Raw genomic sequence first — 15,354 nt, 5'->3', positions numbered from 1 at the left:
TTTATTTATTTTTGGGACAGAGAGAGACAGAGCATGAACGGGGGAGGGGCAGAGAGAGAGGGAGACACAGAATCGGAAACAGGCTCCAGGCTCCGAGCCATCAGCCCAGAGCCTGACGCGGGGCTCGAACTCACGGACCACGAGATCGTGACCTGGCTGAAGTCGGACGCTTAACCGACTGCGCCACCCAGGCGCCCCTAGAAAGTAGTTTTAAGATGCATTCTGGTTTCCCCCTTTACTTCAATAGCAATTCTGTAAAGAACAAAAGGAATTACCAAAAGGAAATAGGTTATAATTAAGCAACGCTGCCAGGTACATGCAGTGATGTTCCAGACACACAAATAGCTCAAAATTTAAATAAATACCCTTAATCCTTGTTCAAGACTGTCTATAAACACTGCTTTTGAAATTAACTGGTTTATTTCTCTTGATCTTACCTGTCAGCCAAACTGTGCAGCCACGAAAACCACCTCTGGTCCCCACGACCTGACCTCTCTTGTTCCTGCTGACATGGTGAGCTTGATAGGTTACATTAGTTGCTCTCTGCATCCCCTGGAAAAAATTAAAAAAAAAAAAAAAAGAATTCTGATTTACCTCAGTCCTTTAAAAAGTAAATACATATTCCTTGCTGTCACTATTCTATGTAACATGCCAAAAGCAAGGAAAAAGATTAAAACTAACAGTTTTCTTTACAGTACCTAAGCATGGTGTTCAGTGTTTTGCCAATTAATTTAATTAATAATTTAATCAACTCAGCTAGTTTAATATTTGATTTAATTAATTTAACCCTCTGAGTCACCCAGGAACGCAAAAACTCTTAGTCCTGTGTTTTCACAAATGAAGATGTTAAACCTGAGAAAAGCTAAACAACTTGCCCAAGTGCCAGTTAACAAGGGAGCAGTGGACTCCATAACCCAGTCTTCCACTCACTTAGGCCCTACTAGTATACCATGTGAACTAAACAGGGTCCCTACCCTCACTGAGCTTGCATCACACTGGGGGAGACAAAGCAGTAAAACTTGGTCGTATCAGAGCATGACAAGTGCGACTGTAAAAAATAAAACATGGTAAGCTGAAAAGAGACATCAGGGATGAGTACCTCTCTAGCCAGGACGATCAAGAAAGGCCTTGGGGCGCCTGGGTGGCGCAGTCGGTTAAGCGTCTGACTTCAACCAGGTCACGATCTCGCGGTCCGTGAGTTCGAGCCCCGCGTCGGGCTCTGGGCTGATGGCTCGGAGCCTGGAGCCTGTTTCCGATTCTGTGTCTCCCTCTCTCTCTGCCCCTCCCCCGTTCATGCTCTGTCTCTCTCTGTCCCAAAAATAAATAAACGTTGAAAAAAAAAATTTAAAAAGAAAGGCCTCTAAGAAGGTAGCATAGAAGCAGACTCCTAAACAAAGTGTGGAAGGAATGTCTGTAGGCATCATGAAATGCACAGTAGTAAGAGCTTTTGCGTTCCTGGGTGGCTCAGAGGGTTAAATTAATTAAATCAAATATTAAACTAGCTGGATTAATTAAATTATTAATTAAATTAATTGGCAAAACATGAAATTCATTGCTTATTTCCACAAAAAAAAAAAAAAAGGAATGCAATCATTTTCCCAAATATTCTTCAACAAAAATGGCATAAATTTATACAGGTTTCAAAGTATCCAAATGGACATTTCTCCAAGCAAAAAATACAAATGGCAAAAAAAGCAGATTAAAAGACGTTCGATATCATTAGCCACCAGAAAAATGCACAGCAAATCAAAACCACAAAGAGATACGTATATGATCCACCAGGAGGGCTATAATCAAAAAGACAGTATCAAGTGCTAGTGAGAATACAGAGAAATTAGAATCCTCATACATTTGTGGTGAAAATGTAAAATACTACAGCCACTTTGGCAAACAGCAGTTCTGAAAATGTTAAATATAGTTACCACGTGACCAAATAATTAAACTCCCAGATACTCACAAGAAAACATGTCCACACAAAACATACATACCTAAGTTCCTAGCAGCTTTATTGATAAAAGCCAAAAAGTGGAAACCCAATTGTCCACCAGTTGATAATTAGATAAAATATTTTAAAATTTACACGATATACCCACTCAATGGATGATCGGGCAACAAAAAGGAATGAAGTACTCAAACACGTTACAACTTGGATGAACCTCAAAAACATTAGGCTAAGAAGCCAGTCACAAATACCCATGTATGGTATAATTCCATTTATTGAACTGTCCAACACGAGAAAAGCTAGAGAGACAGAAAGCAGATTAGTGACTGCCTCAGGCTGGGAGACTGGAGGGCAGGGAGAGTGACTGGTAACGTGTAGAAGGATCTTTTGGGATTATTAAAATGCTCTAAAATTGATTGTGATCATGGCTGCAAAACTGAAAAATATTAAAAGCTATTTATGCATTTTAAACAGATAAATTGAATGGTATGCATATTATATCAATAATGTTGTTTTCTATACAAAACAAAATGAATTAGAGTCTCTATTTTCTCTCCCTATGGAGCAAAACCATAATTAAGGTTCTTTTTAATAGCATGCCTTTACAAAATAGGTACGTGACAGCATCCTTTTTTGATAGGATGTTTGTATTTGATACTGCTTATAAACTCTTACTTTTTAAGGCAGTTTTATTCATCATTCATTCAAAACTATTTACTGAATACATACTACATGCTTGACATTCCTCTAGGAATGAAACAGTTTACAGTACCAATAAAAAATCTCTTTCCTCTTGGGACTTTTATCTGGTCCTCACTCCTAGTGCAGTGGTTCTCAAAGTGTGACCCCAGAAGAGCAGAATCAGCGTATCCTGGGAACTGTTAGAAATGCAAATTATTAGATCCTGCCTCCAGGCCAACTGAATCCGAAACTCTGGGGCAGGGCCCAAACAATCTGTATTTTAAAGCCCTCCAGGTGATGATGATACAAGTTAGTGCCTGAAAGCCACTGGACTAGGGATGCCTAGGTGGCTCCTGTCCATAGAGTATCAGACTCTTGATCTGGGCTCAGGTCATGATTCCAGGGTCATTGGATGGAGCCCTGCAATGCTGAGCCTAGAACCTCCTTAAGATTCTCTCTCTCTGCCCTCTCCCAGCCCCCCTGCCACTCCCCAACTCAAGATTCTTTTCCCCTTCCCCTGCATATTCTCTTTAAAAAAAAAAAAAAAAAGTCACTGGTCAATGGAAGAGACAACAGGGGGGAAGAAAGACCAAAATGATTAAGTAAATGATATAAGTTATGCAGGAATAAATATCAGAAAGGAGAAAAGTAAATAAAGCAAAATTGTGAAGAAATATCAGAGAAGTGATGTCCAGACAGAGTGGCTTCACCAAAAAGAGGACACTTAAGACCTGTGATGAGCTGGGGCGGTGGGGGGGAGGTGAAGCACCTCCAGACAGAAGGAAGAGTGAGAACGCAGAAAAGTGAAAATGTGGACGAGGGAAATCTAGAGTGGTTGGCAGGCAGTCTGAACAACTCCTATGAAGCCAACACTCATAAATTCAAAGCAATACCAGTCACTAGGACAGTGTTTTCCGCAGCCACATCAGGGGGACACAGGTTGAGGCATGTAACAGTCAGAGTAGATCCAACCAGGGCTGTGGTTTGGCCCAGAGGTCTTCAAAATGGGGAACAAACACCCTTGGAGGCATAGAAGCATGACCTTTGTAAAGGAATGCATTTCTATCCAGATCTTCAACTTCCAGATGCACTCTCTTCTAAAAACGGTCTGCCCGAGGCGCCAGGTCTCTCTCCCCACTTCCCTGCCGACGGTGCAGGTACTCCTAGTGCACCAGACAAAGGCATCTCTGCCCTTCTGGGTCCTACCATCACTCATTGTGGAAAATCCTCTGAGGCCAAAGGGACAATCTGCCAATTCTTTTTAATAAGTACACCGCAAGAGTCACACCCCTCACCCACTAATCGTCTCATTAACAGATGGATTTCCAATAAAATTATATTATACATGTTCAATAATCACTTATGAAAAATTATAATATGGGTCACCCGACTTATTTCTCTTCAATAAACTAATGAAGCAAACATAACTTTCCAGCTCCACATTTCCAAGATCTTAAACAAAAACAAGGTTCCCCACACAGATATCCTCATCTCTTGAGGAGGGACACCTCTACCCAGAGGTCACTAGTTTCAGCCCCCAGCCAGGCTGCCTGGGGAGAAGGGGGTAGGGTGGGGGGGTGCTACACAAGTCAGCTGCAAAACCTGTTTGACTCAGGTCATTTTGCTTTGGGATTTGTTCCAAGTTATTTCGGTTTGGGGCAAGAAGAAACATGTATCTAATGAATTTTAATTCATTCTGGCCCTGTAAAATACTTCCTGCTTTCTTTTTAAATTGAGTAGAATGTATAAAATTACCTGAGAAGCTATAAACCAACCACTGAGGATGTGGCTGGGAGAAAATATAGGATAAGCAGAGATTGTCTGTTTTAATCACTAGAAAAGAATGTTACCTCAGGGTTTCTTGCCTCCCACATTTAAAAAAATTCTGGCAGCAGGGACGGCAGTCTAAGGACGCTTATTGTTTATGGATGTTTGATCTTTCTCATATTACAAAACAATCTTAAAAAGAAAAAAAAGCTCTGCCACAATCTCCTACCTCCCAGTTTCTCAGAGTAAATTAAAGAACACTTTTCTTAAACTACTGGAATAGCAAGGAGGTGGAATTACGCCTGAACTTTACTAAGAACCTAAAGGCCACTCCCACATGCAATCTCCTAGTTCCCCTTCCCTTCTTTTCCACCCTCCCACTGGCCAAATCCTTCCCCCAATTACACCCACAAGAAATGACATTAGTGACTCACTAAGGGCCAAGAGTGAGTCGTTTCCTTCTGATTCTACATTCCTGCTCAGTCTTCAAGGGCCTAGCTTCTATCCACAGGACAGAGAAATCAGGTTTATGGTTTCCTTCCTAATCGTCTGGGTGGTTTGTAGAAATATTTATGTGGCCTGGTGTGTGCACCCAGGCAGTCCCTGTAACATTTACCGCCTATATGGTTTGCCTGTTCTTGAGGGACCGTTTTATACTTTCAGGTGTCTTTCTACATACATATGTTTTGACTTCCTTGGGTGGGTAGGTCAAGCGCAGGGAGCTGCAGTTCTTGGTATTTTCCCCAACGTTCCAACTCTTCTCTTGTGCCTAGTCAGTGCTCAGTAAAAGTTAGATATAAGGCACTTATTTTAAGGTATGATTTGTTTTCCCTGCCTAACGTGCCAATGAAGACCAACATTCAGCAATCTTAAGTCTAGCAGAACTGGGATGATTCAACAGAATTTATTCACTTTCAACACGTAGGGCTAAACAACTCTCAGTCCTGTTACCAGGCTAACTTCACATGGCCTCTGACAATTGTGGTGCACATTTTCTACACATTTGACACACTTCTGTCATGATGCACACAAGTGGCCCAGGGTGCCTTTTTGACCGTCCTTAATTTCCACATGGGCGGTTTTATTATTTTGTCCAATTCCCTATGGGACAAATGAACTTCTCCTATGATGCCATTTAGAGAATCTTATGCCTTATGAGTTTATCATGACTTTATGAGCAACTCTGCCTTTTTAAGTGGAATGTGTAAAAGCAATGAGCATACACCAAATAACAAGTATAATTCTGGACTCGACATCTATCATCCATCCCACCACCCGCCTTAAGCTGACTGCTAAACAGTGTATTCCTGAAAGGGTGTTACGGAAACTGGTCTGGATCACCCGGCAGAAGAACCAAGCGGCACTCGGAGATCTTGGAAGGCAGGAGGTTTATTTTAGACCAGTGGGCTCAGAGATCACCCTCCAGAGGTCTGAGCCCAGAGCATCAACAGAGGGGACAATTTATAGTCTGTTACTTCTGCATTCCTCATTAGTAGTAATTTGGTGCCAGTGGCAGCAAGCAGGGTGGGAAGAAGAACCCGGAAGGGGAGTCTTCAGGCTGGAGGGACTGGAGTTCCCCTATCAGTCCTGTCGGCCATCTTATAACAGATTTTTCCCTGTCAAGGGAATCTCTGAAATGGTAACAGTCATGTTTCTTTCATGTCTCAAGACATACTATGGAGAGATGGTAGCGTAACATGTGAATAAAGTGAAGACATGGCAGAGTACATACAAAAAAGAAGAAACCTTGGGGCGCCGTGTGGCTTGGTGGGTTAAGCATCCGACTTACACTCAGGTCATGATCTCATGGTTCGTGGGTTTGAGCCCCATATCGGGCTCTGTGCTGGCAGCTCAGAGCCTAGAGCCTACTTCAGATTCTGTGTCTCCCTCTCTCTCTGCCCCTCCCTCACTCATGCTCATGCTCTGTCTCCCCCTGTCTCTCAAAAATAAATGAACATTGAAAAATAACTTAAAAAAAAAAAAGAAGAAACCTTTAGTTCACAGTCACTGATAACTTAGTTTAGTTACTCACAAGTGGAATTAATCTTCTGAACATTAACAAGCCAAAGGCAAACAGCAAAAGTGAAGATCATACATTGCTGGAGGCTGAGAAAACTTGAAAATACTATACTTAACACCGTGAGATTCCAAAACATGCTGCACAGCAACACTGGAATGATGTTGCTCATCAGGAAGCGAATCTCAGGCTCTCACCCAGACCTCATGAATCAAAACTAAGTCCCTAGGAGGCTTATCTGATTGCCATCAACTACCATGCATGCACTCTGTATATACATCATAGGTACCCAACTAGTCTGTTTTAAAGATTAAGCAACATTTACATATTGAATCAAAATTTCAAAATGTCGGTACCTTTAATGGAAGGGCCCTAGGATGACCTCCAGGTAGAAAGCCCAGCTCTAAGATTCCTAGAAGTCAGAAACGAATCTAAGTCTATTTTAGTCATTGATCCCTTCTAGATACTGGGGTAAGATAACACTTCAGGTAAGGAGACAAACTGTAAATAAAGAAATCATTACGCCATGACAGACCCCTCCATCTCCCACCATAGTGACAGTGGGGCACTCCTAATACATACGAAGGGAGTTCAGAAGCTGGACAAAAATATACTAACGTCTACCTCAGATGTTGATATTAACTACTAAAACGATGCGAGAGTACACAAAAACCATGGACACAAATGTTCACAACAGCATCACCCATAAAAGCCAAAGAACAGAAACTCAAATGTCCATCACCTGATGAATGGATAAACCAAATGTGATATATATCCATAAAATGGAACATGATTCGACCACCTAAAGGAATGAAGTACCGATAACATGCTACAACATGGATGAACCTTGGAAACATTATACGAAGTTAAAGAAGCCAGATGCAGTAAGCCATATGTTGTAGGATTCCATTTATAGGAAAATTTGGAATAGGAAAATCCAGAGACAGAAAACATTATGGACTGTCAGGAGCTAGAGAGAAAGGAAGAGGTAGGAAGGGGAATGACTGCTCGTGGGTACACGATTTCTTTTTGAGGTGAAAAAATTGTTCTAAAATTAGACACTGGTGATGGTTGTACAACTCTGAATATACTAAAAAAAAAAACTTAAACATAGTTGTACAACTCTGAATATACTAAAAAAAACCTTAAACATACAAGAGATAAAGACACAGAGAAAGGATGCAAACATCAAGGAAACTAGAAAGAAGACACAGAACAATGGCTACATTCATTTAAATTGAAACTGGACTTCTATACATAATGTCTAACATTCCCACTATTTTTATTGGTCAAAACTCACTCAGTAAGGAATTATATCCTTAGAAAAGGACATTTCACAGAAATAATTACCACTTAGGTAAATACCAAAAAAGAAAAAAAGTTATTCTCTTCATTTACATTACTTAGTAACTTGCTTTCAAAACAATTCAGAGTTGGGAATTTTAAGCGTCCGACTTCAGCTCAGGTCATGATCCACGGTGAGTTCGAGCCCCATGCGGGGGCTCTGTGCTGACAGCTCAGAGCCTGGAACCTGCTTCAGAATCTGTGTCTCCCTCTCCCTCTGCCCTTCCCCCACTGGTGTGCGTGCACACGTGTGTGCTCTCTCAAAAATAAACATACAAAAAAAAAAGAGCAAAAGATGGTAACTTCCAAGCTGGTGAATAAGAAAATGTTATTATCAACTGGATCTTACTTTAAATTCCTAATTTTGCACATCAGAGCTATGCAATTTCCTTTCCCTTTTTCTTACCCAAAACAAAGCGGAGAAACAGGGTCTCTCAGCTTCAACAATAACGACTCCTTGAACCAGATAATTCTTTGTTGTGGGAGCCATTCTGTGCACTGTCAGATGTTTAGTAGCATCTCTGGCCTCTATCCAACAGATGCCAGAAGCACCCCCAGCACAGGCACACGCTAACAATCAAAAATGTCTCCAGATACTGCCAAACACCCCCTTGGAAGTGGCAAAATCTTATCTGGTTGAGAGCCACTAGAGTAGAGAACTACTTCTCAAAATTCAATGTAACAGAGCTCAGGCTGGGAAAGTTTCTTTCACAATTCACATGTAGAGACACAAGTATGCTGAGGGGGAAGCTAATACTGCCAGGTATCATGCCAGAAGCCAGGGCTACAGAATCACCCAGAACTAGGATTCCAAAGTAGCCACTAGCTCTCAAAATTTCTTGCCCTGGAAAGAGAGTAAAAATGAATACATGAATACATAAATACACAGAGAGTAGAAGAAATGCTGGCAGCCACCCCAAAGTTACTATCTAGACATGCCCTGTCAATACAACTTTCTGAGATGATGAAAATCTTCTATACCGTACTGTCCGATACACTGGCCACTAGGCAGTGGAGTGCCTGAAATGTGGCTAGTGCAGCTAAGGAAAAGAATCTCTTACTTAACTAATTTTAACTAAATTTAAGTTGCCACAGGTGGCTAGCAGCTATCAGATTCGACAACACAGATCCAGACCTTGTTATCGTTCTTGTTATTGTTGTTAGTCAACATTCGTAAGAGTACATTCTTGGTGGAAATCCAGCTTTCCTTCTTCTTTAGGCAATTTTTCCAGCAGCAGATCAATACCTGCCCCTGACCATGGCCAGGCCAATGCTCTGAAGAATGAAAGTATTGGCCTCTGCCTCGGCCCTTCATAAGCTGGGTGTTCTGCATGCATGTTTCTGTTCTGTTCCACCTCAGTCTCCTCCAAAATCCAGAATGAGGTACTGGCCTTCTGTGAAAGGCATCTAACAGTGTATGGGACAAACTGCTCAAAAAAGGTAGAACTGGTAAAAGGGAGAATTATCTCATTCATTTATTTGTTTGCTTTTTAATTAACTCTTTCCCAGGTAGAATACAATACCTTCTCTGTCTTTTTACTACTGCATCCCTAGCACCTAGAACAAAGGCACACACAGAGTAGGTGTTAAATATTTGATGAATAAATAATAACAAGGGGGCACCTGGGTGGCTCAGTCAGTTAAGCATCTGACTCTTGATTTCGGCTCAGGTCATGATCTCACGGTTGTGAGATCAAGCCCCACATGGGACTCCATACTGGGCGTGGAACCTGCTTAAGATTTTCTCTCTCTCTCTCTCTCTCTCTCTCTCTCTCTCTCTCTCCCTCCTCCCCCCCCCAAAAAAATAAAAAATTAATAATAAAAAATAAGAAGAACACCTTAAATATTGTTCATGTGCCAGGTATCACTATAGTATTTCAAATATACTGACTTACTTAAACCTCACTACAGCAGCACCTGGGTGGCACAGTTGGTTAGGCATCCAACTCTTGATCTTGGCTCAGGTTGCAATCTCACGGTTTGTTACATGGAGCCACCCCCACTCCCACCCCTACGGGGCTCTGTGCTGACAGCACAGACCCTGCTTAGGGTTCCCCCTCTGCCTCTCCCTCGCTCATGCGTGCATGTGCACACTCTCTCAAAATAAATAAACTTAAAAAAAAATTTTTTTATAATGTTTATTATTATTTTTGAAAGAGAGACAGAGAGCAAGCAGGGGAGGGGCAGAGAGAGAGGAAAACACAGAATCGGAAGCAGGCTCCAGGCTCTGAGCTGTCAGCACAGAGCTCGACGCAGGACTCAAACCCACAGACCACGAGATCATGACCTGAGCTGAAGTCAGCCACTTAGCCAACTGAGACATCCAGGCACCCCTTCAAAATAAATAAACTTAAAAAAATAAACCGCACTATAACCCTAGGAGATATGCACTATCTCCTAGTGGAGATATAGGTCCACCATAAGCTGTATCTTATTATTCACATTATTACCTTTGAGGATGAGGCACAAACGTATTACGGTAACATGCCCAAGATCACACAGGTGGTGACAAAACTATAATCTGAATCCTACCACATATGAAGCATATTCTCTAAAGCTGTGCAGAGATATTAATGTTATCTAAGGATTTTAATGTCTGAAGCACCCAAGCTTACTATGTACCATATTCCTTATCCCCATCTTGTTATATGAGAAGCTCAGTGTAGACACAAAACATCTGTAATGAAATATCACTACATAATACGTGATAGTGGCAGCATGCAACATAATACAGGGATGCATACCCAATTCAGCAATGTGTAAGAGGGTGCGCACACAGGAGGGAGGGCCACTGTATGATAAACAAGCCCACAGCTCTGCGAAGATTCTAGGAAGTGACAAAGGTTAACATGCAGCCCAGGCACAAGGAAAGGCTTGTGTAAAACCATGAGGATGAAAGGTACAGAAGAGAAGTTGGGGCTGGAGATATGGAGCTATGGAAATTTGGGGAGTAGCAGGAGATAGGAGTATGGAAAGGCAAACCAGAATGAGACTACAGGTTGCTTCTGAATGTCAGACCACTCCGTGGGCTGGAGGCTCCAACTCCCCAGTAAGGCAGGTCCAAGCAAGGAATTCAACCCAACATGATTCTACCAAATGGGTGAGTAACCCCTGGACCTGAACTGAGTGCCCCACATCTCCCTCAGCCCAACTCACACACTCCTAAGGGCAGATAAAAGCTAGTCCCACATTGGGGCGTCTGGGTGACTCAATCGGTTAAGTGTCCTCTTGGTTTCGGCTCAGGTCATGATCTCACAGTTACACGAATTCGAGCCCCATGTCAGACTCTGCACTGAGCGTGGAGCCTGCGTGGGATTCTCTCTCCCCCCCTCTGCCCCTCCCCCACTCACACTGTCTGTGTCTCTCTCAAAATAAACAAACCTAAAAAAAGAAAAAAAAAGAAAAAAGCTGGTTTCAGTATAGAAAGGTTCACTCAGCTGGAGAATGAAATGCATTTCATCTGATCCTTTGTCAGACTGAGGTATGAGGAAGCTAACGAAGCAAGTTTATTCCTGATTTCTCTTTAACCATTCTTGTAGATGTATGGAGACATCTCCCTCTAATACTAAATAATGCCCCCAATGCCAGAACATTATATTTTCCTAGGTCTTTCCTAGCTCTCATGAAGCCCCTTCTCTTACCTGTTCCTTCACAGGAGATACTACCCAAAGCTTAGGACTTAGTCTCTCATTTTTCTCTTCATTCTCTAACTCAAATTTAATCATCAAATCTTTATTTCCAATCTTAACCCACCTCGGTCCCTATCATGTTGTCCATGTGTCCCTACTGAGTATTCGAAATGAGGCTAGTTTGAATTGAGATGTGTAAGTGTAAAATACACCCTTAAGTAATATATCTTAGTAATTTTATGTTATGATAGTATTGAAGTTACATTTATGTTGAAATGATTGTTTTAAATATGTTGGGTTAAATAAAAGACATTAATCAAATTTACTTCAACCTGTTTCTTTTTTCTTCAATGGACCCTCTAGAAAATTTTCAACTACATTATGTGGCTCTCACTATATTCCTATGGAGAGCATATCTACTAAAAGCTGTCTCGCGTGTGCAGCATGCTTAAAATTGGATCCACCACTAAGAAACTCTATGACATCGCTGTGCCTCAGTTTCTTCATCTATAATATGGAAACACTACTTGTAATAAATGGGATAACTGTAAAAATAAGAACTATACACAACATTTACTATATGCCAGGCACTGTAAGCATTTCTCATATATTAGCTCCTTTAAATCTTCACAACATCCCAGTGAGACCAACGCTTCCATTTTACAGGTGAGCACAGGGAAATCAAGTGACTAGCCAAAGGTTATGTGGTTAGTAAAGAGCAGAGCCCAGATTTGAGCCCAGGCAGCTTTAAATGACTATCTCTCATGATATCCACTTCAGAAATGTTGCAAAAATTCAGTAAGTTAACTTAAGCAAGACATTTAAAACTGTGTTGGGCACACAGTAAATTCTCCTTCAGTGTTTAACTTTTATCAGCATTACCCCAGCCTCCAGCCTACTTCCCAATTTCCCAGCACAGCACAACTTTTCTCCCCATTTCTCAAGATTAAAACCTCAGGATCCAACTTTTAACACGCCTCCCTCTTTCATTCCCTAATTCTAGTTAGTCAGCTCCTTCTTACTCTTCTTGTGTGTTTTTAATGCATCTATTCTGCTATTCCCACAGGCGCTTTAACCCGGCCCTTTGCACCCTCGCATCGGATAAATCAATACCAAGAACAACTTAAACAGTGTTCATGTACCAGCACGCTCTAAATCTATTAATTCATTTAGACCTCACTATAACCCTATCTGTTTTCTAAGACTTCCACATCTAGGCTCTAACAGTATCTAATTTCCTCAGTAGCCCAACCTTCCTGGAAATCCAATTTCATCATGTGATGGAAACTTTAAAGGAGTATGGGTTCTTCACACTTGTGTGTATCAGCTGACTTCAGTATGTGAAAGGAAAATATGACGGATGTTCTCTATTGGGGCAAAAAAAGACTTATAAGGCCCAGAAAATTAAAAATTCTAGCCTCACCAAAAATCTCCCAAGGAATCAAGTCTTAACTGAGCTAACATTAACAACTGCATAACCTAGCCCCACCCTACCCATTCAAACTTCTCTCCACTCCTCGGTAAAAATTCTCCAGAGTGGTTAAACAAGGTTTCTTTGTTTCTATAAAAAATAGTATTATTATTAATTCTTATTTCCAGCCTTTATTCATACAGTTCCTCTCTGCCTCACAAATCTGGGCACATTTCTCCTCCATAAACTTTCCCCAAACATTTAGGATAAACTAATCTCCCTTCTAAACTGCGATAAAACATGTCTTGCACTAGTCACTGTGGTCTGAAATACTCATCACCTGGCAAATGCCACTTCCAACCCCAACCAGGCCATGAGCACCTGGCCGGAAAGCATGGAGTCCCTCATTTTTCATCTTCTCCATCAGTGGCAAAGGTCTCTACAAAGAATGAACACCTATTTGGCAAACAGTTAAAAAATAAATTATGGATGGTGTAAATGAAATCATCTGTAAATACCCTAATTTAGCCAACCTTATTTCACGAACTGAAAAACACCATGAGGTACAAGAGCCACACCAAGTTACACAGTAGTGGTTTCACTGTGCTTTCAAATTCATTATCTTCTTTGCTCCTCGAAACAACCTAGAGAAGTGCACACTATTACACCCTTAAGACAGCTAAGGGTTAAAGAAATAGAATGTTTTTCCTCAAGTTCACTCAGCTACTAAATGGCAAAGCTGGAACCAGAGACCAGGCCAGTAGTCCAGTGCTCTTTCCAATGTTCTAATTTACCTTTTATTCCTTTCCCTCCTTATCACATAAGATTAAATAATTAAAAGAAAAAAGGAATCAGGTGAGAATCTTAAGTAACAACAGATATGATAAACTCACATCAAATGAATATTTGCCTGAAATGGCTTTTTTTTAACTCATCAAGGTTAATGATGATTTACGAGGTTGCATTTAAAATTAAACCTCATGATCGGATTGTAGTGTGAAATAAAAACCCATCTAAACTTAAAACCAGCGCCTTTCCTGACTCCAAAGTTGGACACCACCTCCCCCTCCCCCACCTCAATCTGCTCTATACTTACAATATCTTAAGGCTGTTTCTCATCAAAGAAATAAGGAAGGAAACAACCTCCTGAGGACACAGCACTTAACCATCAAATCCAATTGGCAGTCCTTGCTAAACGTTATAAACCATTAGTCTACTCATACCTTACTGTCTCCAGGAATCGAGTCCTTAAAACTCCATGTTATTTGTCAAACATTCCGATTTAATACTGAGCCACAAAGAACCTCAGTTCAAAGCAGTCTCAACTCATGAATGGCCACATTGTTGGGTACTCTCCCTTCACACTGAAACTCGCAAATGGAAAGACGTGGCGATGGATCCAAACCTGGGATAAATGCACTGGCAGAGCCAAGGAAAACCACGAACGCAATGAAAATGCGCCCGCCTTCGCCTCCTCTGCAGACCTTCTGGCCACTCCAAGAGATGCGGGAAGCATCCCCTGTCGGGGGTGCACGCTTCCGTAGCCGTCAGCTCATTCCCGAAAGATTTTCTGCGAGGTCTCATCTGAGTCGAGGAGCACGGTAAGGGAGCATTCTTCCCACGAAGGGTGGGTCGGACCGCACACAGAGCCCAGCTCGAGACCCCCGCCGCGCCAGCCCGTCTGGCACCCCCCACCGCCCCAGCTGGAAGGCGCCGCGGGCCTCGGGTACCATCCCCCGGGCTCCAGGGAGGATGCAGAGGAGGCGGGAGGGAAGGAGCGGCTCCGGAACGAGCTGCAACCAGAGCCTCCCAGAGCCTCCTTCGCTTCTCTGCCCCGACTCACCCAGTTCTGTGCATTATTGCTCAGCTTGACTTTCTTGCACAGGCTCCCAGGTACCTCCATAGCTGCAGAGCGCGCGCGGGTGCCGGGATCCTAAACGCCAGGAGAGTAGCCGGAGGAGAGGCCGACGGGGGCGGGGCGGGACGAAAAGGCGGGGCCTCCTTGCGCCCGAGTCGGCGCGCGCTTACGTACGCACGGGCTCGTGCTCGTACCTCCTACTGCGTGGCGCGTTGGTTGCGCCTCCGAAATGGATCTGGAGCAGAGGTATGTGGGGAGGGGCAAAGCGGCGGGCCAGAACCTTAGGCAGGAGCTGGGGTGGGGCTTTGGCGCTTGCAACGGTGCGAGCGCGCACGACGCTCCTCCCTCTTGATTCTGAGGAAGGGGCGGGGCCTGGGAAGGTAGTCGTGGAAGTTTCCTGGCCTCTCCCGGGCTTGACGCCTTGTGCTGCGCAGGCGCTGAGGTTGGAGCCAAGTCCCAGGCGCGGGCCACCCACGGAAGGGCAAGGGAGGTTCTTGGCTCCCTGCAGCTGATGCTGGCTGGAAAGAGACATTGATGGAGTCTCCTGCCCCTCTGACTTTTCCTCCATAAGCGCGGCCACCAGTCTTCTGTATCCTTGTCACCCTGGCCACATTTAAAAAGGGATTTTCCAGCCTCGCAAAGGGAAGAAATGATTTACTGAACAGCTTATTTTCCACACGTTCCGCTTGGTGGCTTTAAAATTCT

The 15,354-nt window shown here is 42.8% G+C and overlaps 1 protein-coding gene across 2 annotated transcripts in view; it reads right to left on the bottom strand.

The window, feature by feature from the left end:
• PAPSS1 (3'-phosphoadenosine 5'-phosphosulfate synthase 1) overlaps positions 1-14,809 on the bottom strand; it is a 105,279-nt gene extending 90,470 nt beyond the window's left edge. The window contains exons 1-2 of one of the 2 annotated variants that reach the window (XM_043571041.1): positions 14,635-14,809; positions 438-552 (exon numbers count right to left, since the gene is read on the bottom strand). In XM_043571041.1, the coding sequence (XP_043426976.1) occupies positions 438-552; positions 14,635-14,694 (175 nt within the window). In that variant the 5' untranslated portion in view covers positions 14,695-14,809. Of the gene's footprint in view, positions 1-437; positions 553-14,014; positions 14,126-14,634 lie in introns of those variants that run through there. The other variant, XM_043571050.1, reaches the window with a different exon arrangement.
• Between the last annotated feature and the right edge of the window lie 545 nt (positions 14,810-15,354).

This window comes from Prionailurus bengalensis, chromosome B1 (assembly GCF_016509475.1).
Source record: "Prionailurus bengalensis isolate Pbe53 chromosome B1, Fcat_Pben_1.1_paternal_pri, whole genome shotgun sequence".
Lineage (NCBI taxonomy): Eukaryota > Metazoa > Chordata > Mammalia > Carnivora > Felidae > Prionailurus > Prionailurus bengalensis.
This window is presented reverse-complemented; position numbering and strand designations above follow the sequence as displayed.